The sequence below is a fragment of the Pristis pectinata genome, chromosome 3, assembly GCF_009764475.1.
Source record: "Pristis pectinata isolate sPriPec2 chromosome 3, sPriPec2.1.pri, whole genome shotgun sequence".
Classification (NCBI taxonomy): Eukaryota; Metazoa; Chordata; class Chondrichthyes; order Rhinopristiformes; family Pristidae; genus Pristis; species Pristis pectinata.
The window spans coordinates 19,149,415-19,176,390 of NC_067407.1; the positions used below are offsets into that span (position 1 = coordinate 19,149,415).

General features: G+C 41.3%; 1 protein-coding gene across 2 annotated transcripts in view; it reads left to right on the plus strand.

Moving 5' to 3' along the window:
- Positions 1–26,976, plus strand: part of tie1 (tyrosine kinase with immunoglobulin-like and EGF-like domains 1) — a 73,734-nt gene that overhangs the window by 12,788 nt on the left and 33,970 nt on the right. For both annotated transcript variants that reach the window (XM_052011104.1, XM_052011105.1), the window contains exons 2-9: positions 2,828–3,121; positions 6,239–6,349; positions 7,511–7,666; positions 10,003–10,134; positions 12,381–12,521; positions 17,492–17,620; positions 18,731–18,876; positions 24,169–24,313. In XM_052011104.1, the coding sequence (XP_051867064.1) occupies positions 2,828–3,121; positions 6,239–6,349; positions 7,511–7,666; positions 10,003–10,134; positions 12,381–12,521; positions 17,492–17,620; positions 18,731–18,876; positions 24,169–24,313 (1,254 nt within the window). The remainder of the gene's footprint in view (positions 1–2,827; positions 3,122–6,238; positions 6,350–7,510; positions 7,667–10,002; positions 10,135–12,380; positions 12,522–17,491; positions 17,621–18,730; positions 18,877–24,168; positions 24,314–26,976) is intronic.

Below are 26,976 nucleotides of genomic sequence, written 5' to 3' on the forward strand. Positions count from 1 at the left end.
AGAACACTCTACACAAAAGATGCATTTTACTGTGTTTTGATGTACATGTGACTAATAAAGATAGCTTATCTAGTGGAAGCAGATATGATAGCATTATTTAAGACACATTGAGACAGGCATATGAACAGGCAGGGAATGGAGGGATATGGACCAAGTGTCAGCAGATGGGATTAGTTTTAATTGGCATCATGGACAGCTCAGGTATTGTAGGTCGAAGGGCTTGTTCCTGTGCCGTACTGTTTGATGTTCTACGTTCATGCCTGAATGTTGTCTAGGTCTTGCTGCATGCAGGTACGGGCTGATTCATTTGCTGAGGAGTTGCAAAAGCGATGGAATTGAACATTGAACAAATCAGCAAAATCCCATTTCTGACCTTATGACGGATGGAAGGTCATTGATGAAGCAGCCTGGTTGGAACTCCTGCAGTGATGTTCTGGGGCTGGGATGACTGAGCTCCGACAATCACAACCATCCTCCAGTGTGAGAGGAACGACTCCGGCTATTTGGTGCTGACAGCCACTCCAGCTGTCTTCCCTTTGGTGCCCATTGCCTTCAGTTTTACCAGGCACCTTGATGCCACCTTCAGTCAAATGATGCCTTGACTTAAGGGCAGTCACTCTCACCTTTATAATTTAGCTTTTTGATATATATTTGTACCAAGGCTATGGTGAGGTCTGGAGCCAAGTGGTCTTGGTAAAATCCAGAGTCGGCATTCATCAGTAGGTTATTGGTTGATAACCACAAGCACTTGATAGCACTGTCAATTATGGCTTCCTTGACAATGCTGATGATTGAGAGTAAACTGATGAGCTGGATTGCATTTGTCTTGCTTTTGGGAATGGCACATAGCTGGGAACTATTTCACATTGTCAGGTAGAGACCATGGTTATAATTGTACAGGATCAGCATAGCTGGTGCCATAGCTGGTTCTGAATGTATGTCCCTGTACTATAGTTGGAAAGTTGTCCAGTTTCAAAGCCTTTTTCTATCTAGTGCTCTTGGCCATTGCTTGATATCACTCATAGTGAATCACTTTGACCTGGCGGGGATCTCAGGAGGAAGCCGAGAAGGATCATCCACTCAGCACTTCCAGCTCCCCTTTAGCCTCTGCCATCTTTGAGATGAGGATGCTCTTGGAGCCTTTTCCTCCTGTTAGCAATTTAATTGTATATCACCTTTCCTGCCTAGACGTGGTAGGTCTGAAGAGCTTTGATCTGATCTGTGGGTTATGAGATTGCTTAGGTCTATCTACTTCTCATAACCCACTGATCAGCAGGCCAGGCAGCATCCGTGGAGAAAAGCAGGTGAACAACATCAACGTTGACCGCCTGCTTTTCTCCACGGATGCTGCCTGGCCTGCTGAGTTCCTCCAGCATCATAATGTTTTTCATCTAGATTCTAACATCTGCAGTCCTTTGTTTCTCCATCTTCTTTGTGCTGTTTTAGCATGCAAGTAGTTCTGTATTGCAGCTGGGCTGATACTTCATCATGTTTAAGTATGACTATGATATTCCCAGCAAGTACTTCTGCACACATCAATGGACCAGGGTAGATGCCCTGGCTTGATAGTAATAATATCAGGAGGGACCTGCCAGGTCATGAGGTTACATGCCATGGTGGTCATCATTGCTGCTGCTGACAATGACAGCCCAGAGTACATCACGGATGCCAGTTCTGAGCTGCCAGATCTCTTCTGAATCTATCCCAGTTAGCAAGATTATAGCACCAACACTACAAGATGGAGGTTGTCCTCGATGTGGAGATGGGACTTTATCACACAAGTTTATCCCTCTGCCGCAGAACCAATCAGACAGCAGTGTGCTTCAGGACACAGGCAGCTTGATCTGTGGTGGTGCTAGAAATTGAAGTTCCCCACCAAGAGTGCATACTATTGCCTTGGTACTCTCAGTGCATCTGCTAAGTGTTATTCAACATGAAGGAGCATTGATTCATTACTGAGGAAGGATGGTTGCGGTAATCAGGAGGAGGCTTCCTTGTCAGTGTTTGACCTGATGCCATGAGATTTCCTGGAGTCTGGAGTCATTGTTCAGGACTCCAAGGGCTCCTCCCTCCATCCTCTATACGTCTGTGCCTTCATTTCTGGTGAGTCTGTTCTGCCAGTGGAACGGGAGGTAGCCAGGGATTGTGACAGAGAAGTCTGATACAGTAAGGTATAATACCTTGAATATGACTGTGTTAGACTGTGTTAGATTGTTGCTTGAATATTCTGTTCAACAGTTCTCCCAGATCAGACACCAGTCCCCAGATGTTTCCAAGGAGGACTGGGGTTGGCAGTGACATTGCCTTAGTCAGTGCCTAGATTGATGTGGGGTGGTCTGTTTAGTTTTATCCCTTTGTTTTAATGTAGCATTACTTGTGCACTTGAGTGGCTTGCTAGGCCATTTCAGAGGGCATTTAAGAGTCAACCACATGTGGTAGGTCTGAAGTCACATGTAAACCAGACCAGGTAAGGCTGGTAGCTCTCCTTCCCTGAAAGACATTAGTTAAACAGATGCATTGATATAACAATCCACTTTTTTTTGTGGTTATCATTGACTAGTTGATGTATTTTTCTCCAAATTCCAGATTATTGCCATGGGTTTACTGTTACCAGATTAATGCCACCTGAAATAAAGTTAGTATAAGCATCTGTAAACAATGCACCTGTATTTCTAATGCACACAGCTCCTTGTAGTATTTAGAACAGTGCTTATCCGCGTAGTTACAAATTATATTTTATGAGCAAAGACTCCAATTTCAAGGGATTTTTGTTGTAAATTTTCATATTCTAAAAATATTTTGTTCTTTATGTTTTTTCTCCACTCAGGAGCAATTTTGGACATCTACCTAATCACTAACCTCAATTCTAAGAATGAGTTTCCCCTCTCTTGTGTGTCTGGTGAGCGTCACTCAGATGGATTGGAACTTAAAATGGAAAAGGACAGCTCAATAATTAAAGTGACAAAAAATAATTTTGACTATGTAAGAGACCCGGTAAAGCACAATCGTATACAGGGGAGAGGCTCCTGTAAGGATTGGGAACAGATGGGCATCTACTACTGTGAAGGGAGACGACAGATGGAGAAAACACATGTTGTGACAATTATTAACAGCAATACAGGTAACTTTTGCAACAACTGGTGTGACAAACACAGAGGTGATTTTAATCTGGTTGCTAGAGCTAATGCACTATGTAACTGTTTTGTATTCTTCCTTTGAAATTTACTTCAGAGTACAACATGCTGACATGACCATGTAGTTGGACCTACAGAGTACAGCATGGAAACAGGCCTTTTGGCCCACAAAGACCATGCCGACCAACAAGCACCCATTTACTCTAATCCTGCATTAATCCCATTGTTTATCAATCCACATTCTCATCAACTGCCACCAGATTCTACCACTTACCTACATGCTAGGGACAATTTACTGGCCAATTAACCTTTCAACCCGCACATCATTGGGATGTGAGAGAAAACTGGAGCATCCCAGAGGAAACCCATGCAGTCACAGGGAGAATATGCAAACTCCACGCAGACAGCATCCGAGGTCAGGATCGAACCTGGGTCCCTGGCACTGTGAGGCAGTGGTTCTACCTGCTGTTCCACTATGCTGCCCAGTTCATTAAGTATTACAAACCAGGGATGAACTTGTTGGTAACTGCCTTTGATTTTGGTTTTCTATCAGAATCTTCAATTTCACCAAAGAACATAATGGGTTATAAACCAAAATCACTCATGAGAATCACAACCTAAAGTAGAAATCTGTCTAAAGGGTAGCTCAACAAATATAATAACATGCTGATTGCTTCATACACCCCACGTGAAATTCAATTTCATTGCAGCAATTAGAATTCTGAATTATTCATGTTTAATAACAAGCTGCTGATTTGCCTCCTTTGCACTGCCTCCCATGACCAGTTTCTCCCAGAGTAGTTTGATGACCTCAGACAGCTTGACTGAATAAAAAGTTCAATCATGCAAATCAAATATAAGGAAGCTGTGTGACTGATATCTGACTGGCATTTGGTAATTGGTTTATTATTTTCACATATACCGCGATACAGTGAAAAACTTTGTTTTGCATGCCATCCATTCCAAACATAAATACATCGAGGTAGTACAAAGGGAAAAGCAATAACAGAATGCAGAATATAGTGTTACAGTTACAGGGAAAGTGCAGTGCAGGTAGATAAATTAGGTGCAAGGGCCTTGACAAGGTAGATTGAGAGATCAAGAGTTCATCTTTATCTTACAAGAGGTCTGTTTGAGAGTCTCATAACAGATGGATAGAAGCTGTCTTTTAGCCTGGTGGTGCATTTTTTCAAGCTTTTTTATCTTCTGCCCTATGGGAGGGGGGAGAAGAGAGAATGACTAGGCTGGGAGGAGTCTTTGATTATGTTGGTTACTTTCCCAAAGCAGCAGCAAGCATAGACAGAATAAACATTTTCCTTTGCATTTAAGCGGACTGATATTTAACTCACAAAGCCCTGGGCAGTATTTCAGAATCACAGAATGGTTACAGCATGAAAAGAAACCATTTGGCCCATCAATGTCATACCGGCTCTTTGTATGAGAAATCCATCTAATACTGTTTCCCTGCCCTCTCTGCAAAGCCCTTGAAAACCCTTTTTTTCCTGATATTAAGCCAGCTCTCTTTTGAATGCTGCTATTGAATCTGCCCATGACAAACCCTGGCAAAACACTCCACTCCAGACCCTAACCACTTCATACGTGGCGAAAGAGCTTTTCCTCCTCTCTGGAATCATTTTAGTAAAACTCTTCCAGCAGAGCAACCCCATCAGTCGCACTTTTTCCACGGAGCCCTGCAACTTATTTTCTGTCACGTGCCCAAAAGCTCATCTTAGATTTTGCCACTGCTTACCCACTTTAAAGGGTAATTGACAGTGGGCAGTTAGCCCACCAGCATGCCTTTGAGATGTGGGAGGAAACCTGAGCAACCATCGGAAACCTGAGCAACCATCAGAAACCTACGCAATCACAGGGAGGAATGTGTAAATTCCATATTGACAGCACCCATGGTCAGGATCGATCTCATGTCACTGGAGCTACGAGGCAGCAGCACTAACTGCTGCACCACAATACTGCGCCGTAATAACGTATTATTTTATGATTTTGTCAAACAACTTCATTGGAACCAAATTTCATAAGTAAACAGAGGACAGAAGATAAGTTCCCCTCAGTAACAATGTATGGTAAATCACTAACCAATAGCAGCACCTGTGTTTGTGAATTCCCTTATTTCTATTACTAGGTGTACCAGTGTTTGCTAACTCCCTACTTCCATCACTAGTTAGTAGCTCTGTAACCTCTATCACTAAGAGTGGCAGTGTATATTTCTCCTTGACTTCCATTGCTAGTGTGCCAGCGTTTGGTAATTCCATCACTAGGTAGGTCATTGTTGTGTAGCTCACTAATGCTTGTCGCTGAGCTTTTGTGCTGCATGACTCTTTGAGTTTATGAGGCATGACTGTGTTTGGTAATTTCCTAACCCCATTTGTAGGTGTGCCAATGCTTGATATTTCCCTAAGTTCTATCGACAGTAATGTCTGGTGTAGGTAACCCCCTAGCCTCCACCGCTAGTGATGCCTTATTTGGTAACTTCTTCACCATCTCAAGTTGTTTTACGTTTTGTAACTACTCCCTCACATCCATTGGACTTGTCAGTATTCAGAGGCTTCTGCTGTGACATCAAATGCAACTTCCCTGCATGACAACACCATTAATACTATCCTGTTCACTCTTCACCTCAAGGCTTCATGATTTATATTTGCTTCTAATTAAACAACTTCTCGATTTCAAAATTCTTTGTTTTCATATCCCTCAATAGACTAACCCCACCCAACCTCTTGTTATTTTCTTCAGCCCTATAACCAAAATATTTTTCAGCCCAAGTTTTTGATCTTTCCCAGAGTCCAGCATTAATGACCTTGCCTTCAGTCACCACGGCCCTAAGCTGTGGAATGAACTTCCCAACTTCTCTGCCACCATATCCCTCCTCCCTCCCTTAACTATCTTTAGAACCTATCTTTTCAAACAAACTTTTGGTCATCTTCATTGATGTTTCATTATGTGACTGTGCCCGTTTTAATAATGCTCCAGTGAAATATCTTGGTAGATTCTGCAGTGTTAAAACTGTTCTATGAATGGAAATTGTCATTCTGTAAACTTTCCGCTCATTGCTTTTGTATTAAAGTTATTTTGTTCTGACTTTCCAGCTGATTTCTACCCTAACAGACTCACAACTACAGTAAACAAGGGTGAAACTGCTTTCCTTCAAGTGCAGAAGCAGAATGCATTGAACGAGGATGTCATGTTGAAGTGTAATGGTGAGTAATCTTGAGCCTCTCTGTTTGCTTCATTGTTAGCTTTTCATGCAGGAGTGACTGCCCTGTTGAAAGGTTTGGATAGAACTCCATTTAATGTACACATGATGGGCACATTATGTGTGGGTGAGTGGAAGGTAATTGTGAATGCAGTAGTGAGGAGTGAGCGTGAATAATGTCGACATGCAACATGTGGTGTTTTTTTTTAATTTTTTATTTAAACAAAATAAACTTTATTCATAATAAAGGAAACTATATACAATAATAAAAACTGTTCAAACCTTTACATTCGTGTACAGTTCAATTCTTAGTGTTACCTTTTTATATATAAAAAACACAGCACCGATGCCACACGTGTGGCTCCCTGAGGTGATACCCCAATCCCATCTTTACAACATTTGAGCGGATTCCTCGCCTGACCCTGCCCCTCCCTTTCCAGTGGCAGAAGAACCCTAAACGGTCGTCCTTCCCCGCCCAGCCCTCGCGCTGGCTGCACCCAGCGTCAGTGCGTCCCTCAGCACGTACTCCTGCAGCCTGGAATGTGCCAGTCGGCAGCATTCCCCTACGGACATCTCGCAGCGCTGGGAGACCAACAATTTTCGGGCAGACCAAAGGGCGTCTTTCACCGAGTTGATGACCTTCCAGCTGCAGCTGATGTCCGTCTCTATGTGTGTCCCCGGGAACAGCCCGTAGATCAGAGAATCCTCCGTTACGCTGCTGCTTGGGATGAAACGTGACAAGGACCCCTGCATCTTTCACCACACCCTCCTCGCAAACCCACAGCCGGCAAAGAGGTGGGCGACCGTCTCGTCCCTGGCGCAGTCCTCCCGGGGGCAGCGCGTGCCGGGGGTGATGCCCCAACCGTGCAGGACGGATCTTACTGGCTTGAGAGTGGGAGGAGTGGGCAACTTTAGATCATTGGTTTATAAATCTCTTTTAGAGCAATTAAAAGAGACCATCTCTTAGTACTGGTGACATCTACCAGAGTGGTAGAAAGAGAGCTACAGGAATCTTAGACTTTTAACTTCAACCTATTCCTGTATTCCTAAACCTTTGTACATTTGTCATTCTCATTCTGTCCCATTGTTCCCATCTACATTTTCCTCTGTGTGATGCCTCATTCTGGGACAATGCCTCATAGTGTATAATATTTTGTTTTCTTAGGTAGCTACATAAGTACAATCCACACCAATGAAATAAAAAATGAGACCGTGCCCTTGGAGATTGAAAATGCTAGTCCATCTCACACCTGTGTTTACAGCACAACAGTACTCAGTGGGAATCTTCTAAAAGGTGCTTTCTTCAGACTGATAGTCCGAGGTAAGTTCCTGCTTGAATTTGGCGAATGGCTGCATATTTGATCTGGTAACATCATGGTAACTAGACCGATGATCAAGAAACATGAGTTCAAATCTCAACAGTGTAGCTGAGGAATTTAAAATAGGTTAATTAAATAAATTCTGGAGTTTATAAACCATGATACCTGTTTAAAAACTTATCTGGGCTACAAGTGTCCCATAAACATTGGCTTATCTGTGACTCCAGACCCAGAACGAATTGATTTACTTTTATCTGTCCTCAGAGACAATTTGGAAAGCCACTAAGTATGGGATGGGCAGTAAATGCTGGTCGCTCAGTGACCCAAATCTTGTGAAGGAATAAATGAATAAATTTCAGAAAGATAGGATTTTTGATGTAAATGATGAATCAGACCCTGTCATGTATCCATTCCTAGGGTCAGCCATTTCTTTCATTCTACAAGAAAACTGAATATAACATTTAAAGAAAATTGTACTTAATAAAAGCTAATTGTTTAAAATGTTTGTCTTTGATTGAATTGGATAAAATCTGTTTTTTAAAAACCTTGATGTTGCAAAGACCATTGTTATAGTAATACTACTGCAGTATTACACTCCATAAAGGTCTCCTTGCTAAATATCACAGAAACTCCACGTGCTGCTGATGGTCTCACAGCAACCAGTGAAAGAATGACTGAACCTTGTCTGCCCACAGTTCTTCATACTTTCACCAACAGAGGCTGCTAGAGACTGAAGAAACAGTCAAAGTATGGGCTGAGCTATGAGTCTACTCATGATAATGCACGAGTCTCAACCCGATATGTTGACTGCCCATTTACCTCTACACATGCTGCTTGACCCACTGAGTTCCTCCAGCAGTTTTTTTGCACTTATTTCTGCAGCTGACAGTCTGCTCACAGCATTACAATTTTTGTAATTTACCAACAACTATCCTTGAATCCTCTGATTATATTGCTGCACTAATACACTTGACTTAGTTACAGGGCAGGCAAATATCATCAATTATAATAATTTCTCATCTGAATTCAGGCACCTCGGATTTCCTTTCTGTGGTGCCTCAATTTTTCTGTTAATTAATTCAGTCAAAATCACCATAACAGCTGCTAACATTTGCAGAATTTTTAGTGTAAACTTACATTCAGTGCATCTTGAGTTTCTGCAGTTTTTGAGCTAATGTCGAGGAGACAATGTCTAAGGAAGTGGAAGTGGAGCTTCTGTGGGTTTTGTTCCCAAGCCTTTGAGGAGGTTCAAAAAATTAAATTATTTTTGGGGGGACACGAGGGTTTAATATTTGGATTTACAAAATACTTTAAATGCTATTTTTATTAATTTGCTATGAAACTGGATACTGTTTCTGAATATAATTATTTATGATATAGTTCTGTATATTTGCTTAAAAGCTGTTTTCAGTCATTAAAGATTGGATTGTTCTCAGGTCCTGGAATGATTATGATTAAGAGCATTTATTTTTTTTGTGATTAAACCTGTGTTCTTATATGAACCAGTTTGTGTTTTTTTTGGACTATCAGGAGAACTTTGGTAAGGTATTAAACAGAATCAGAGCACAGAGTGTTGGGGATAGGATACTTGTGTAGATAGAGGATTCATTTACCAGACAAAAAACAGAGAGTAGGAGTAAAAGGGTCATTTTCATATTAAGAGGTTGTGAATAATGGATTTTTGCTGGAGTCACAGCTGTTCACAACCTATGTCAGTGTTTGGATGGAAAGAGCATAACATATCCAAATTTGCTGATGGTACGAAGCTCGGTGGTAGTGTGGACTGTATGAGTGATGTGGAGAAGCTTTATTGACAGCCGAAGTGAATGGGCAGGAGACTCGATCCTATTTGCTATTTCTCATGTTCCTGTAAGACACTTCTGAAAATTTATCTCTTTGATCAAGTTTTTGGTTATGTACCCTTGCATCTGCTAACGTCTCTCATTGTCATTTTTGCATAATATGCTATATTAAAGGCAAAAGACAAACGGAAGTTGTTTTTGCTGTTTAAATTATTAAGTTCCATTTGTGTGTATTGATGCTACAATTTTTAATGTTAATTAGTTCTTCCCAGCCAGTTTTGAAGACAACAGTGTTACATAAAAGTAGTTATACACGCTTACTTGTTTGATTGAAAGGTTGCCTGGATCATAAGTTATATATTCTAGCACATAAATGTAACAGTCAGACATGAAGCAAAACATTGCACCCACAAGGATTCTGACATATCGCCAAGATAAATAACTGGAGAACATTACATGAGCATTAACTGTGTTTGCTTCATTGGTTATTAGATACTGCTTTGATATTGTACTGACACTTTCATGTTATGTTATAGCTTGTCCTGATAAGAAATGGGGTACATCATGTGACAAAGCCTGCCCTGATTGCCTGAATGGGGGGATCTGTCATGAAGGTACTGGTGAATGTATCTGTGGACCGGGTTACACAGGAGAAAATTGTGAACTTGGTAAGGAAACAAACTAATTAATATTGAGCAGAACTCGGTTTCATAGATCAGGCATCCATATGGAATTGATTTATCGACTTTCATATCACACCATTCTTTAAATGAAATCTATGTATGCTGTTTTAACTAACCTATCTGAAGCTCAAACACTGACACCCGCAGTAGCATTGTCTGGTAGAATTCATTGACTGACCATGGGTGTGGCTATGGTCACACTGTTTTAGCCACAGGTGCTAAATAGATAGATACTATACATGCACACTGCACATGTGTAGTATCTATCTATCACCATTCAATAAACCAAAAATGTAAAAAACTTCCAATGAGTAAAAAAAATATTGACACAGACTGCTTTTGTCTTGCCTTTTTATCAAAAAGTAAAAATGCATACAAGTACCTTGAAAATGTATTGAGATCTCATGGCCAGTAATGCCAGTTTGTTGTGTGATATTTATTAATCAGAAATGTTGTTTGGCATATCTGGATTCCCAGTTCATCACCAAACTAAAAATGTAAGATCTGAAATACAGTGTATTTACAAGTTTAAAGTTTACATTAGCATCTCTAGCTCTGAAATCCAAATTAATATAACCAAGGCATCAGCACAATATTACATGAAAACTTGCATGGTAGTCTAAAAAGTGTAAAAATATGCCATACTACTTGGAGATATGAAGAGGGATAGCAAATGGTTTGGTCAAAGAGGTGGATTTCAAGGAGATTGAAGAGCCAGATGGTTTAAGCGGGGAGCTCTAGGCAGCTAGCCCTAAATTGGTAAAAGTACATGGTGAGACAAAGGGAGAGCTAGGTGGATACACAGAGGAATAATGTCAAAGGTATGAGGTGTTCTGTGCACTGAAGGGGATTCATAGGCTGAGGGAGATTACTGGGATAGAGAGGGACAAGGCCATGTAGGGACTTAAAATAATGAGTATGTTAATTGGAGATGCTGGAGAGAAGAGAGTCAGTTTAGAGCAGCATGGACAGGGGAAACATATTTGACGTTGTAGCCGAATGCAGCGCATGGCAGAAAAGGAAAAACGGAGAGACGTGGAGGCTGGACTGGAGCACACTTTACTGACTGAAAACAAAGCGTGCGCGCTCGCAAGAGTACCCGAGAGCCTCTCCGGCGGATGTGACGTGAGGTCCCTGCCGGAAGGCCCACCCCGCGGTTAGTCTACATCGCCCTCCCGTGCATGCGCCCATGGCTGCCGATGGCGGTTCGAGTTCTGTGGGTCCGGGCCGCTACAACATGCAATTTTTGAATGACATCTACACAGAGTGGAGGGTGGAAGATCTGCTATGGAAGCATGGTGGTGATCAAGGCATGAAGAAAGCTTTCAACAGTAAATAAGGAGAGACAAGATGATGGAGGCAGGAAATGATAAAGATTTTATAAATAAACAACATCACGCTGAGACACTGGCCAGGGAAGGAATGAGTGTGTGGCTGAAGGGTCAGGGATAGATATTTTGAGGAAAAGAGAAAGATGGTGGTTTTGTAAGGAAGAAAGAAAATCATAAAAGAAAGAGAACCACTTACATGGTCAACTCACTTGATAGCTCACAGTTTAGGTTAAGAGAATAGGAGATGGGCCGCATAGGCAAAGTTTCAAAGGGCGAGAGGGAAGATGGGAGAGAGATCAGATAGATATTCAGGCTGAGGAATGGAGCAGGGCAAGCGTGGGGGATGTAGGGGTATTTGACTTGATGGGGACGGGAAGTAGAAGGAAGCTATGGATGCAGCTGGACAGTGCACCTGAGTGTTTGTGACAAGAATATCTCCAGGCTCCTGGAACTTGCTGTCGAAGGACCACGAAGGAGAAAGAGTGTAAGAACATGGTTGTTAATGGATAAAGTTGTGTTACCCTTGGTGTACAGAATGATCCTGTAATAGTGTGTATTTCATGATGAAAGTGAAGGTCAATGGGAGATGATGTGTCTCAGTCAGATATGAGGTTGAGTTAGCCAACTGTGGGCAAGAAAACCCAAGTGTGCACTGTTCAAATTTGAAGGGGTGAACACTGGAGGCAGAACGAGGGAAGAGGACATGGGAGATACGAGAAGAGGCAAGAGATGATGCATAAAGATTTGAATGGGTTGTGAGCATCAAAGATGGAGGTAAAGGAGCAAATTAACATCTGTAGAAGTATTGTGATCAATATTATAAAAGCTTGTCTTGTGCACGAAACTAACAATGGCCAGAATCCTTTTCAGAATCTTAACAGTTCACTGTTTTGGTTTTAGTCTGTGAAGAAGGAAAATTTGGTCGCAATTGCCAAGAAGAGTGTACATCTCAGAGCTCCTGCAGTGGTTACAGGTTCTGTCTGCCCGATCCCTATGGCTGTTCTTGTGCTGCAGGTTGGCATGGGAGGAAATGCAATGAAGGTAAATGCAGAAAGTAGCATTCACTTTAGAGAAATGCCTTGAAGCTTGTTATGTGGTGGCAGGATTAAAGATGATATCGAAGTGTTAAGCTTAAGGTCAAGAAAACTGGAAAGGTGAAGTCTCAGGATTGTATAAAGCTGTAGCAAACAAAATAGTGTGATTTTATTGCTTCTTGACCTGACTAATCCAATGCATTGCTTGCCAGCATTCCTTATTTTACCTATCATAAACCTGAGATCCTACTTATGTTCTTACTTGCACCATTCTCTATACCCTCTATCACTGACATGATTAAGCAACATGCATCTATCTTAACATTTTCATTCTTACTTTAAAAAATCCCTTTATGGTCTTTTCCCTCCAACCTGCCAAGATATCTATACTCCTCTAATCCTTGCCTCTTAATTAAACCCAAATTTAATCTCTTCAGTAAGGCTGCCAAGATTCTAAGCTCTGGAATTCTCTCTAAAAAACCTTTCTTTCTACGTTAAGGACCATTATTAGAACCTACCTCTTTGACTAAACTGTAAGCAACTAGTGTCTGTTTTTGTGACTCGTACGTTATTTGATCCTGTGACGAGAAGAGCCTTGAGATGTTATATAGAAGCACGTTGTTGTTAACCTCAAGTAGAGTCAACCTGGTATGAAGCCCCTTTGCTCTGTGAACATCAAATGAAGCAGGTTTTTAAACTGCCTCACCCCCATCCCCACCCCTTTCCAATGGTAGCACTGGTTAGGTGAAGCACACCAGACGGCAAGGGGCACAGTGTACAGTGCCATGAAATCCAGGGTTTCCCAGCCCTGGGGCATCTGACAAGCCAACAAACACAGGGGGAGGCACAAAAGACTGCAGATGCTGGATTTTAGAGCAAAAACCAAATAGAACTCAGCGGGTCAGGCAGCATCGGTGGAGGGAAATGGGCAGTCAACATTTCAGGTCGATGCCCTTCGTCTGGACTAAAAAATAGAGGGAAGGTAGCCAGCACAATAAGGTGAGGGAGTAGGGTGAGGCAAGAGCTGGCAAGTGATAGGCAGATCCACATGAGGAGGGGTGATAGACAGATGGAGGAGGGAAGAGTGGAAATAGCACCAGAGGCTGGGAGGTGATGGGTGGAGGCAACAAAGGGCCGCAGGTGGTGGGATCTGATAGGAGAGGAAGGTGGAGCACGGAACCAAATAACGGAGGTGGGGTGGGCAGATGGGAACAGTAGGAAGAGGGATCCAGTGGATGGAGTCTGTGAGTGATGGGCACGTGGAGTGGGTGAAAGAGGGGAAAGAAACAGGGTGATAGAGGAGTGGGGGGGCAGTTTGGGTGGTGTAGGAGGAGAGAGGAAATGGACAGGTTACTGAAATTGGAGGGGGAAGGGTGAGGACATGAGGCCAGGGATGCTTCAGCTTGCCTCATTGGTTTGCCCTCTGATTGGCTTGTTCTGAGTGCAGGTGAAGCATTCACCTGCTGATCAGACTGTTTTTTTCCCTGACCTTTGAATTTGAGGGTCTGACTGTTCCACAAGGCACAGGGACAAAGGTCAAGCAAGTTTCCACTCAAGATATAGTTTTGTTGTTGCAAAACCTAGTGTGGAAACTCTGATCTATTATACATTGGAAAACTATGGTGCAAATGCAAATATCCTTCACCTGCATAGATGCAAAATGAATCTGCAAGTTACATTGCCCAAATCCTCTGGGAATGAGCCATGTCTGCAGAGGAAGGTTAGTGAAAGCTAAACATACATTCAATAGGAGTTTGATAAGAATAATAGAGACACATCCTATCAGGAAAAGAGCATTCTGCTGCCCAGTATCCAAGCCAACTCTTTTCATAAGATTAGCTATCAAATGCTTGTCACCTTTACTGCATAAACTCTCTAAAACCGTCTGGTGAGTCCAGTTTGAAAGCCAATTTACTCAGCCTCAGTGAATGTTAGATGCCAAGATGATTAGAGTCAGAGAGTACTACAGCACAGAAACAGGCCCTTCAGCCCATCTAGTCCATGCAAGCCTGGTTTTCTGCCTAGTCCCATCCACCTATACCTGGACCATAGCCCTCCATACCTCTCTCATTCATGTATTTATCCAAACTTCTCTTAAGTGTTACAATTGAACCCACATCCTCCATTTCTGCTGGCAGCTCATAACACACTTGCATCAGTAGTTCCCCCTCAGATTCCCCTTAAATATTTCACCTTTCACTCTAAACCTATGTCCTCTAGTTCTAGTCTCACCCAACCTGAGGGGAAAAAGCCTGCATGCATTCACCCTGTCTATACCCCTCATAATTTTGTATACCTCTATAAGATCTCCTCTCATTCTCCTGCCCTCCAGGGAATAAAGTCCCATCCAATTCAACCTTTCTCTGTAACTCAAATCCTCAAGTCCCGGCAACATCTGTGTAAATTTTCTATGCACTCTTTCAAGCTTATTGACACCTTTCCTGTAGGCAGGTGACCAGAACTGCACACAATACTCTAAGTTTGGCCTCACCAATGTCTTATACTACTTCAACAATGCATCACAACTCCTGTACTCAATGCCCTGATTTATGAAGGCCAATGTGCCAGAAGCTCTATTCACTACCCTATCTACCTGTGATGCACATTCAAAGAATTATGGATCTGTATTCCCAGGTCCCTTTGTTCTACCGCACACCTCTGTGCCCTACAATTCACTGTGTAAGTCTTACTCTGGTTTGTCCTCCCAAAGTGCATCACCTCACACTTGTCTGCATTAAATTCCATCTGCCATTTTTCAGCCCATTTTCCCAGCTGGTCCAGATCACTTTGCAAGCTTTGATAGCCTTCTTTGCTGTCTGCTACGCCCCCAGTGTTGGCGTTATCTACAAACTTGCTGATCCAGTTTACCACATTATCATTGAAATCATTAATATAGATGATAAACAACAATGGGCCCAGCACTGATTCCTGCGGCACACCACTAGTTACAGGCCTCCAGTCAGAGAGACAATCGTCTTCTACCACTCTCTGGCTTCTCCTGCTAAAGCAATGTTGAATCCAATTGACTACTTCATCCTGAATGCCAAGCGACTTAACCTTCTGGACCAGCCTCCCATGCGGGACTTTGTCAAAGGCCTTGCTAAGGTCCATGCAGACAATGTCCACAACGTTCCCTTCATCAACCTTCCTGGTAACCTCCTCAAAAACCCTTTAAGATTGATTAGACATGACCTGCCACGCACAAAGCCATGTTGACTATCCCTAATCAAGCCCTGTCTATGCAAATACTTAAATATCCTGTCCCTCAGAATACCTTCCAATAATTTACCCACGACTGATGTCAGGCTCACCGACCTATTATTTCCTAGCTTATTCTTAGAGCCTTTCTTAAACAACAGAACAACATTAGCTATCCCCCAGTCCTCCGGCACCTCACCCGTGGCTAAGGACGTTCTAAATATATCTGCCAGGGCCCCTGCAATTTCTGCACTAGCCTCCCACAAGGTCTGAAGGGATACCTCGACAGGCCCTGGGGATTTATCCACCCTAATTCACCTCAAGACAGCAAGCACCTCCTCTTCTTTAATCTGGACACAGTCTGTGATCTCACTACCCTTTTTCCTCAGTTCTATACACTCCGTGTCTGCCTCTTGAGTAAATACAGACACAAAAATTCTTTTAAGATCTCCCCCATCTCTTTCGGCTCCACACATTGTTAATCTGTCTTTCAGATGAGAAGTTAAACTGAAGCTGCATCTGTTCTCCCAGGTGGATATTAAACATCCCATCACAATTCTGAAGAAGCACAGGAGGGTTATCGCTGGTGTTCTGGCCAATATTTATCCCTCAATCAGTATTGTTTAAATACATGATCTGGTAATTATCACATTGTTGTTTGTGGAAGGTGGCCACAGACAAATTGGCCCATGCATTTCCCTATATTACCATAGTGACCAGAGTTCAGGAGTACTTAATTGGCTGTGAAACGCTTAGTGATGTCCTAAGGGGTTCGTATAAGATGCTACTTAAATACAAGCCTGCCTGAGAAGAGAGAGTGAGGAGGTCTTATCCTGGATATCAAGCAGATCACTGTATTTAAAAGAAAATGTTAACTATGTAACAATAGTAGGATTTCCTTTAATGTAAGTACTGATGTTCACTGGCCATTGGAATGGAAATGTTCCAAAGTCACTCCTTTATACAGGATAGTGTTTGTACTGCACTTGCCTCTGGCCCAAATTCAAACAGAACAGATGAAAAAACCTGCATTTTTCTAAAGAAAACTACACTTCTCTTGAGTCCAATCCGAAACATCGACTCTCCATTTCCCTCCATAGATGCTGCCTGACCTGCTGCGTTCCTCCAGCATTTTGTTCATCGCATTTTTCTAGAGTTTGGAAGACATCCCAAACTTGAATTCAACTATGAGACATGAGATTGCAGGTGCTGGAATGTGGAGCAATGAGCAATCTGCTGGAGAAACTCAGTGGATGGAGCAGCATCTGTGCGGGGAAAGGAATTGTTGAAGTTTCAGGTCAAAACCCTGCATCAGAATATTGAATTCAATTAATTATTTTTTAAATTCTGCTCAGCTGTTTTCTGCAAGAAGGAATTGATTAAGTGAATGGCTTCCAATGGCCTTGTACAAGCTGTCTGCTTCATCCAAGAAAGTTCCATAGACTAACACTGGATGTGAAGTGCATTTGGCTCCTCAGCTCTGGATATTTATGCTCCAGCCCTGGACTCAGAGGTGAGCCCAGTAGCAGAGCAGGAGGTCAGATGTGTTTCCAGGTCATTTCTGATGACCAGATTGCAGTGTACAGGTGCAGAACAGAGTGTCAGTGCTGTTTCACAGCAGAACCATCAGCAAAATGTATGTGCATTTCAGACCAGCGATCCCAGAAATACATGTGTAACTGCACTAAATGAATGTGATTTTATCTTTTATGACAAAGAGGTTGTGATTTAAGGCATTAAATTATTTTATTGCTTGACCTAATTAAATTATGTTCTCAGTTTGTAGCCCTAACACCTATGGACCTGAATGTAGGCTGAAATGTCAGTGTCAAAATGGAGCATCTTGTAATCGATTCCATGGATGTAAATGCCCAGCAGGGTGGCGTGGCCTGAACTGTGAGAAATCAGGTACCGGACATTGTGTGTGATGTGCATGTAAAAGTGTGTGCATGTACATCTGTACATGTTTTTCATGTGTGTGTGTGTTGCGTGTGTGTGTTGCATATATGTGCATGCATATTTGCTTGCATGTGTGTTTGTTGGTACGTGCACGTGTATGTATTTTCTTCGGATGGGTGGTTGTTTGTTCCAAAAAGCGCCAACTCTAAAAAATAGGTTTCCTTTTGCTTCAATTTGAAGTTAACACCAGATTTAAATAATCCTGATTCACCCATCAGTGTTCACTATTCCATGATTTACTCGATAATATTGAAAAAAGATCTTGTCATTGGGGTAGAGGTCCTTCTGAAAATTTATATGCCTGGCCCAGTTTTAGGTTTGGTTAAAAGAGTTCTGGACTAACAATTCAGCAGAGAGTGAGCTCAAGTCCCACCTCAACTTCAGTTTGGCACTTTTACTGAGAACTGACTTAAAAAGAAGATTTGAATCTTGTCAATCCATCAGATTGTCCTTAAAACATCACCATGTGTAGCCTGTATGACTCAGCCCCACAATGTCATTCTTCACACTTAACAGCCTTGAGAAGTGACACAACAAACCACTCAAATAAATACAGAAAATGCTGGAAACACCCAGCAGGTCGGGCAGCAGAACTAATGAAAGGTGCTGGACCTGAAATGTCAATTGTTTCTCTTCTCCACAAATGCTGTCTGACCTGATGAGTTTTTCCAGCATTTTCTGCTTTTATTTCAGATCTCCAGCACCAGCTGTTCTTTTTTGGTTTTCATTAACAAGCTATTAAGTTGTGTCAAGTCTCTCAGTGATTCTGTCAGAAGCTCTACCACCCCCATCACCATCTCTGGAGACTTAGAGCTGAGTGGTGAGTTGAATAGCAGTTTTGCCAGCTGACCCCATGTTCCCATAAGGAGAAAAGCTAATAAGTGTAAATGATTTTGTGCATGGAGTAGTCAGGATTTTGGAAATGCTAGAAACATTGACAGTGATGATTTCCATAATATTACATTGTGTATTTAGTGGAATTTTCACTATCTGTTAAAGTAAAATTGTGATCTACTTAGAGATATTTAGTAATATTTGGCTGATTTATTTCCCCTGAAGATCACATTCCTAAGATAGTGGACACTTTTACAGAAGTTGAACTGAACCTTAAGTCAAGTCCAGTAATGAGATGTTCTGCCTCAGCCATACCTTTACCCGTCAATGGGGAAATACAGATCCGTAAATCTACCAGCGTAATTCTAAAGGTGAGTGTTCTAAGAAGTAGTTCTCTGATTTGCAGATGTTGCAAGCCTGAGTTAGGCTTCAAGATGTAGCTCAGGAGATTATTATCACATTTTTTTCATTAATACAATCAACAACTTAAAGAGCAACAACTTAAAGGTCCAATACCAGAGGGCATGCATTTAAGGTGAGAGGGGGTAGGTTCAGAACAGACATGAGGGGTACATCTTTTACTCAGAGAGTGTTGGATGTCTGGAATGCGTTGCCTGATAGGGTGGTGGAGGCAAATTCACTGGGGGCTTTTAAGAGGGGCTTAATGGGCACATGAATGAGAGGAAAATGGAGGGATATGGGCATTCTGTAGGTAGGGGGTATTAGCTATGTCGGCACAACATTGTGGGCCAAAGGGCCTGTTCTGTGCTGTACTGTTCTATGTTCTATGTTTAACACACACAAAATGCTGAAGGAACTCAGCAGGTCAGGCAGTGTCTATGGAAGGAAGTCGACTGTTTGAAATGTTGACTGTTCATTTCCCTCCATAGATGCTGCCTGACCTGCTGAGTTCCTCCAGCATTTTGTGTGTGTTGCTCCAGATTTCCAGCATCTGCAGACTCTTGTGTCTCCAACATCTTCAAGATTTTTTTTCAAACTAATAAGAATTCCTGCTCTACTACTGGATCTATTCCGAACTTACAAATATTATGGCGACCTTTTTTGAACTACTTTCAAAACCACTGATGTGGTGCTTAAAGTACAGATATTGGCCAATACTACTATGTCTTTAGGATGTTACTAAACAGCTTTGGTTTTGGTAGTGGGGTTAGATTTTTTTTATAATAAAATTATTCCAACTTATTAATACTAATTAGTTATCATTTTTGTTTATTAATGTGAAACATTGTGATTTTTAGTGTGATTCAATACAATCTATTTTGTAATACTTTGTTTTTTTTGTTTCATGTACTTTGTACTTTTTATTTGGAATTAATAAAAATATTGAAAAAGAAAGAAAGAATTCCTGCAACTACACCATGACAGAGAACTACATAGAATTTCACAAGCCATTCGGTTCAGTAGCTCTGTGGTGGTGGTGATGCTTCACATGTATCTCTTCCTACCTTAGTTCATCACTCCTTATCAACACATCCATGATGTTACAGTGGGTGTGAGTTATGCACACAGTTGTACAATATCAGGAGAATAAATAAGAGCAACACACACTGGAGGATTTTCAGGGAAGAATGTAATCCATACAAACAGCTGTGATAAGGAAGAAGCCTGTGATCTGTATGAACAGTGGCAATGACCACTGGACGCAAGTCTTTGAGCATTGAATATGCAGATTTATCATAGGACCAAAACAGCCAAAGTAAAAGGCAAGGTAGTTGAGGTAAGGTTCATTTAATTAATGCTTTTTGCATTCTTTCAGAATTACCAAAGTCAAAGAGAGATGCAGCATGGAAACAGGCCCTTCGGCCCACTGAGTCCTTCCTGATTATCAATCACCCATTCACACCAATGCTACATTAATCCTTTTTTTTATTCTCCCCACATTCTGATCACCTGCCTGAGATTCTACTATTTATCTTCACAGTGAGGGCAATCTATGGTGTCCAATTAACCAGCCACCCTGCACTTCCTTGGAATGTGGGAGGAAACCAGAGCTCTTGGAGAAAACCCACATGGTCACAGGGAGAATGTGCAAACTGCACTCAGGATTGAACCCACGTCTCTGCCACTGCAAGGCAGTTACTCTTCTAGCTTGTGCCACTGTGCCACCCAATTGGTTTCAGAATGACCAAAGTGCTTTACTGCCATTGAAATACTTTTGAAATATTGTCACTGTAGTAATGAAGGTAATGGAGAGAGAGACCTGTTGCAACATGGCAGTGGAGAGAGGCTTACTAGCTCTGAATATAGTAACTTGGGCCTTGGGAAAGAGGTTTATGAATTGTGAATACAGCAGAGTGATCGTAGGGGAGAGGACTGTGGTGCAAATGCAGCAACATGGTCACAGAGTGAGACACACAAAAACTCCACACCCAGCAAGGTGATTATAGAGTGAAACACAAGGGTTATACACTCAGAAGTATGAACACAAAGTGCGAAGCAAGTCTGAATACTCAGGATTACAGTCTACTGATCTGAAGATAACTAGAATTTAGACCATGTCCATTATTCTGACCTGTTTAATCACACCAACTGCTCTTACCAGTGGAGAAACAACAAAGGCATAAACACCAGTTGGTATGGTCACTTCTCTGAAGCAAGGTGGAGTGCATTTGTGGAAGAGTGAAATTTTGATATCCTTTGGTGCTATTGAATCATAGAACAATGCAATTCAGTCCATTGTACCCATGTCAGATGTTAAGTACAGTTGTCACACTTGCTCCCATCCCCAGTTCCTTCTGCAAAACCCTCACTGTACATAACAACATGAAACAACTGAAGCATGAGTGGGCTATTTGACCACTTGTGCCTGCTCCACCATTCAGTAAGATCATGTCTGATCTTTTACCTTAGCGCCACTTTCCTGCACTAACCTCATTTCCCTTGATTCTTTTAATAACCAAAAAAGTTATCACTTTCTGTCCTAAATAGACTGAGCCTCCACAATACCACTAGGTAGAGAATTCCAAAGATTCGTAACCCTTCAAGAGACAACATTTCTCCTCATCTCTGTCCTGAGTGGCAGTCCCCTTATCCTGAGACTGTAACCCCAAATTCTGGACCCCAGGCCAGGGAAATAATCGACTCTGCATGTACCCTACTGAGCCCCAAATAAAGTTTGCATGTTTCAATGAGATCATCTATGATTCTTCCAAAGAGTAGAGGCCAAGTCTGTGTAATTTCTCCTTATAGGACAGTGTGTCCTTCATTGAAATCAATGTGGTGAAACTTTGTTGTGCTCCCTCTATATCCTTCCCTAGGTACGGTGAGCAGGCCTGTGCGTAATATTCCAGGTATGGTTTCCCAAGAGTCCTGTATAATTGTGGTTAGAAATGAGTTGCCTTTTAGAAAGCGTGAAGAGTTAGTGTAATGTAAATGCAGGAGAATCCTCTGGTGGTTTTGTATTCAAGTTTTCTGAAGCAGCAACAGATCCAACTCAGGGACAAACTGCTTATTGAATTATCTGTTGTGATCACCTCACCTCACATCTGCTGTTCATACCATCTGTCACAAATGTTGGGCTGCTTCAGCCAAGAAAGGCTTTTTACATTTGGATTTTGAATAAGAGCAGGCAAGTTCTCTCTGGTCTTCTGGCCAAAATCTATTCCTCAATATCATATTACTCTTAGTTGGTGGTAAATCACTTCTGGGATGTCTCTCCCTCTCTCTTCTTTTCCCCTAGCCACTGTTCATCTTCTTGCCCTGTCTTCTCTCCTTCCTGTGCTCTTTCTTCTCCTCTTCTCTTATTGTCCTCTCTTTATTTCTCTCCTCTTTCCTCCTCTGTCCTCTCCTAGTTCCTCCCCTCTCCATCTTCCTCCTTCTCTCCTCTCTCTCTCTCTCTCTGTCTCTCTCTCTCTCTCTCTCTGTTTCTCTCTCTCTCAAATTAACAAGGGTGCTTTATTAAACGAAAGAAAGACTTATATTGTGAGACAGTATCCTTACTGTGGCTTGCTTGTACATTGGCAAACTGATTCTACCTAGTTCTACATTGAAACTTACAGAGAGAAGTTAATCACATGCCACAGTTTATAAAGGGGTCGCACCCAACAGTACAATCTCTTTTCTATTTCCTCCTAAGAGCAGAAAAAAATAGAAGCCAGGAGTAGGCCATTCAGTCCCCCATGTCGGCTTTGCCATTCGATAAGATTACGGCTGATCTTTTACCTCAGTGCTACTTTCCTGAACAACATCATGTCCCTTGTTTCCCTTAGGATCAGAAGAAATTTCCAATTTATAACATGCCTGTTTTCTAAATGTTCCCAGTTCAGACCAAACGACATTTCCTTGAAATTAAAAACTCTGTATCTGTCTTATCAGATAATGCTGGACCTGGTTAGTATTTAAAGCACTTGCTGTTTTTATATCTTTATTCCCTTAATATCCAAAAATCTATTGATAAATACCGCACAATATACTCAGCAACTGGATTTCAATAGCATTCTCGTGTAGAGAATTTCAAAGATTCACTATACACTGGCTAAAAGTTTTCTTCTATCTCAATTCTGCGGCATAGTACAAGTCACACATCCCCTAACCATCTACTCTTTGCTTTCTATCAGATAACCTGACCTGATTCCATGCCAGTATACTACCTCAATTCCATGTACTCTTGCTTAATGACCCTATGTGTGGCGCCCCATCAAATGCCTTCTGAAAGTCCAAATACACTACATCCACTGGTTCCCCTTATGTGTTATGTTATATGCAAACTCAAATTTTTCTCTCAGATTGGTAACACGTAATTTCCCTCTCATCAGTACCTGCTGACTCTGCCAAATTCTATTTTTATTTTCTATGTGCCCTGCTACAACTTCCTTACCAACAGATTCTTGCAGTTTACCCACTATTGGTGTCAGGCTAACCGATCTGTATTTCCCTGATTTCTCTCTCCCTGCTTTCTTATATAGCAATGTTCCATTTACTGTCTTCCATCTTGTGAGAACCATTCTAGAATCTATGGAATAAAAGATGACGACCAATGCATCCTCTGTCTACACAGCCATCTCTTCAAAACCTTAGGATGGCAGGTCATAATTTCTCAGGTGTTTGAGTAAAATTCCTGCCCTAAAAAAATCCCAAAGGTTCCAATATTGCCTTTTACCATTCCTGCTTCTTTAATGGTATTACAGTCTTTAAATGATTTGTACTTTCCTGGCCCTGCATCCAACAGGCTACCTCCAATGGTACCTGGAGCTTGCTTTGGGTCCTGCAGGATGTGATCGATAAGTTACTCCAAGTTCACCATCATATGGTACAACCAGGATGCACATTAGTCAGGTCCAGGGAGGGAGCCCTGCCTAACATTTTTCTCTTTATCCCTAATAAAGATTCTTTTAGCCTGTTCAATGCACCTCCCTGTATCAATTCAGGAAACACACTGAGTTGGGAATGAACTTGTGTTTCTTTACTCAATAATGCTTTTCCTCAAACTAAGTAAATAGAAATATTCCAGATTGCTCCTTGTTTATGGAATGTTATGAATTTGAAGATTTATTCTCATTGCATACAAAAGACTTCCAATGGTATTTTGTACAACAGGGATTAATTATTGTTTGGAAATCTTTATATACAATAAGGTCAGTACAAGTCATCTGGTTGTCAAGTGTAAAAACTGAATTGAAGTGTCATTTGTATTTTCATCACAGGCAATGAAATCCATCATGCAAGGGAATTTAACCACTTCAGAATTCAAATTGCCACAGGTCAGTCCACAGGATGAAGGTGTATGGGAGTGTGGGGTCAATACATCCACTGGCACTGATTCCAGGAGGTTCAAAGTCATTGTAAAAGGTAGGAGCTTCCAAAAGGTTAAACCTTTGAACCTTGATATTCAACTTTTAGCTGTTGTGTGAAGGCTTTTAAAACTTAATTATATATGGCATCATTAATGCTACAAATCCTGGTTAAACCCACATCACCTCTAACTCACCAGTACACTGGTTGCTGCCTGCACTACGGGTGTCGCCTCAATAGCTGTTGGTCTGTAAGCTGCAGTAAGGAGGAAAAGGTGCTGAGAAAGGACAGGGGTTCCTGTGATTTTATTTTCCAGGTAGCTCCAATTAATCATTTGAAAAAAGGCACAGCACCATAGGTGCTGCTAACCAATCCTCAATCCATGCTAGTATATTAACCCCAGTGTCAAAGCTCTAATTTTGTTTCATAACCTTATCAAAATCCTTCTAAACTTCAAATGTAACATATCCACTTGTCCTCCCATATCCACCATGCTGGTTGCAGCCTCAAAAATCACTACCCAATGTAACAAACATGATTTCACTTTCATATATCCATGTTGGCTCTGCCCAATCCTATTATTTTCTAAGTACCCTGCTACCCTCTCCTTAATGAAAAATTTTTGAAATTTCCCTACTGCTAATGTTAGGCTAACCTGTTTATAGTTCCCTGTTTTCTCCCTCCTCTCTTCAATGATAGTTGCTACCTTCCAGTTTATGAGAACCATTCTAGCATCTACAGAATTTTGGAAGACAACTAATGTATCCATTAGCTCCATAGCAACCCTTTCACAATCTTTGGACACAGATCACTGGGTTTCATTGCCTTCTGTTCCATCAATTTCTACAATACCTTTTTTAAGCTAATATTTATTTCTTTATTTATTATGACACAGAATGAGAACATTCAATCTTTAATCTTTAATATCTTTAATATATCTTTATTAGTCACATGTACATCAAAACACAGTGAAATGCATCTTTTGTGTAGAGAATGTTCTGGGGGCAGCCCGCAAGTGTTGCCACACTTCTGGCGCCAACATAGCATGCCCACAACTTCCTAACTTGTATGTCCTTGGAATATGGATGGAAACCGGAGCACTTGGAGGAAACCCACGCAGTCACGGCGAGAACGTACAAACAGACAGTGGCTGGAATTGAACCCAGGTCGCTGGCACTGTAATAGCATTACACTAACTGCTACACTCCCGTGCCTGCATGTAATCAATGTAATATACATGAATTATTATAGGGGGACAGTTTCAAGTTCAGAAAGGGGTTTTCCATTGGATCCATTGCCAGCTCTGAACAAAGCAACCCCATCAGTCACATCCCCCTCTTTATTTCCCTGTAGCCCTGCTACGCTATTCTCTTTCACATCAACTCGCTGTTAACTTTTTTGCCATTTGCCTACACTAAAGGGTAACTTACAACAGCCAATTAAGTTTTAGGGACATGGGTGGAAACCAGAGCACCCAGCAGAAACATACACAATCACAAGAAGAAAGTGTAAACTCCACATAGATAGCATCTGAGGTCAGGATTGAATGTGAGTCCCCAGAAATGTTATTCTCCACTATTTCCAAAAGGTTTTCTTTACCGCCTTCTGTAAAGACAGAACCAAAATATTTGTTTAATTTCTCTGATATTTTCTTACTTCCCAACACTATGTTTCCTGTCTCCGTCTCTAAGTAACCCACAATAACCTTTGCTAATATTTTTCTACATATCCACAGAATCCTTTATAGTCTGCTTAAATACCCTCATATTTCTATTTTCCCTTTCTTATCAATTTATTTGTTCTACTTTGTTGAAATCTGAAAATTTCACAATCCACAAACTTGCTGTCCTTTCTGGCAATGTTTTTCTGACATTTCCTTTCTCTAATGCTATCTTTAATTTCTCTTGCTCACCACAGCTGGACCACTTTTTCTGTTTCTTGTTTCCCAATTTGCAATAACCAACTTACACTTCCTACTTTCACAGATTGCTTAGATTAGAGTCATGGTTCTGGTTTCAAAATGAACTACATTGTCTTTAATTATACTATAATGTGCTATAATATTATGATCATTCCTCCTTAAAGACCCTCCAGCTACCAGATTATTAATTCATTCTTTATCAGTGCATAGTGCTAGATCTAAAGTAGCCTACTGGTTCCTCATACCAATCTCAAAATCCAGCTCCTATATATATACTCCATAAGTTCACCCTCCACATGATTATTGATACTTTGTTCCGTCCAGTCTAAATGTAGATTAATGTCCCCCATGAATATTGTATTACCCTATTGCATCTGCCTGTAATTTCATGATTTATACTCTGCCCTACATTACTATTACTGTTTGAAGACCTGTAGACAACTAATACCAAAGTTTTCTGCTGCTTACTATATCTTGGCTCCAACCAAATTGATTCTACTTCTTGATTTTTGGAAGAAAGATTGATTTTCTCAACTGCTTTTATCCCAATCTCTAAGATTAGGGCTACCCTTCCTAATCTTCCATTTTCTCTATCTCTTTGAAAGGTAAAGTATTCTGTAATATTTAATTCCCAACCTTAATCACTTTGCAACCAATTATCATTTGATGGTACCTATTTATTTCTATATGTAACATTAATTTTTCTACCTTGTTACAAATACTGTGTGCATTCAGATAAAGAGCATTCAATGCTGCACCCTTTTCCCTGCTCTGATACTATTTAGAGGTATACTCTTAT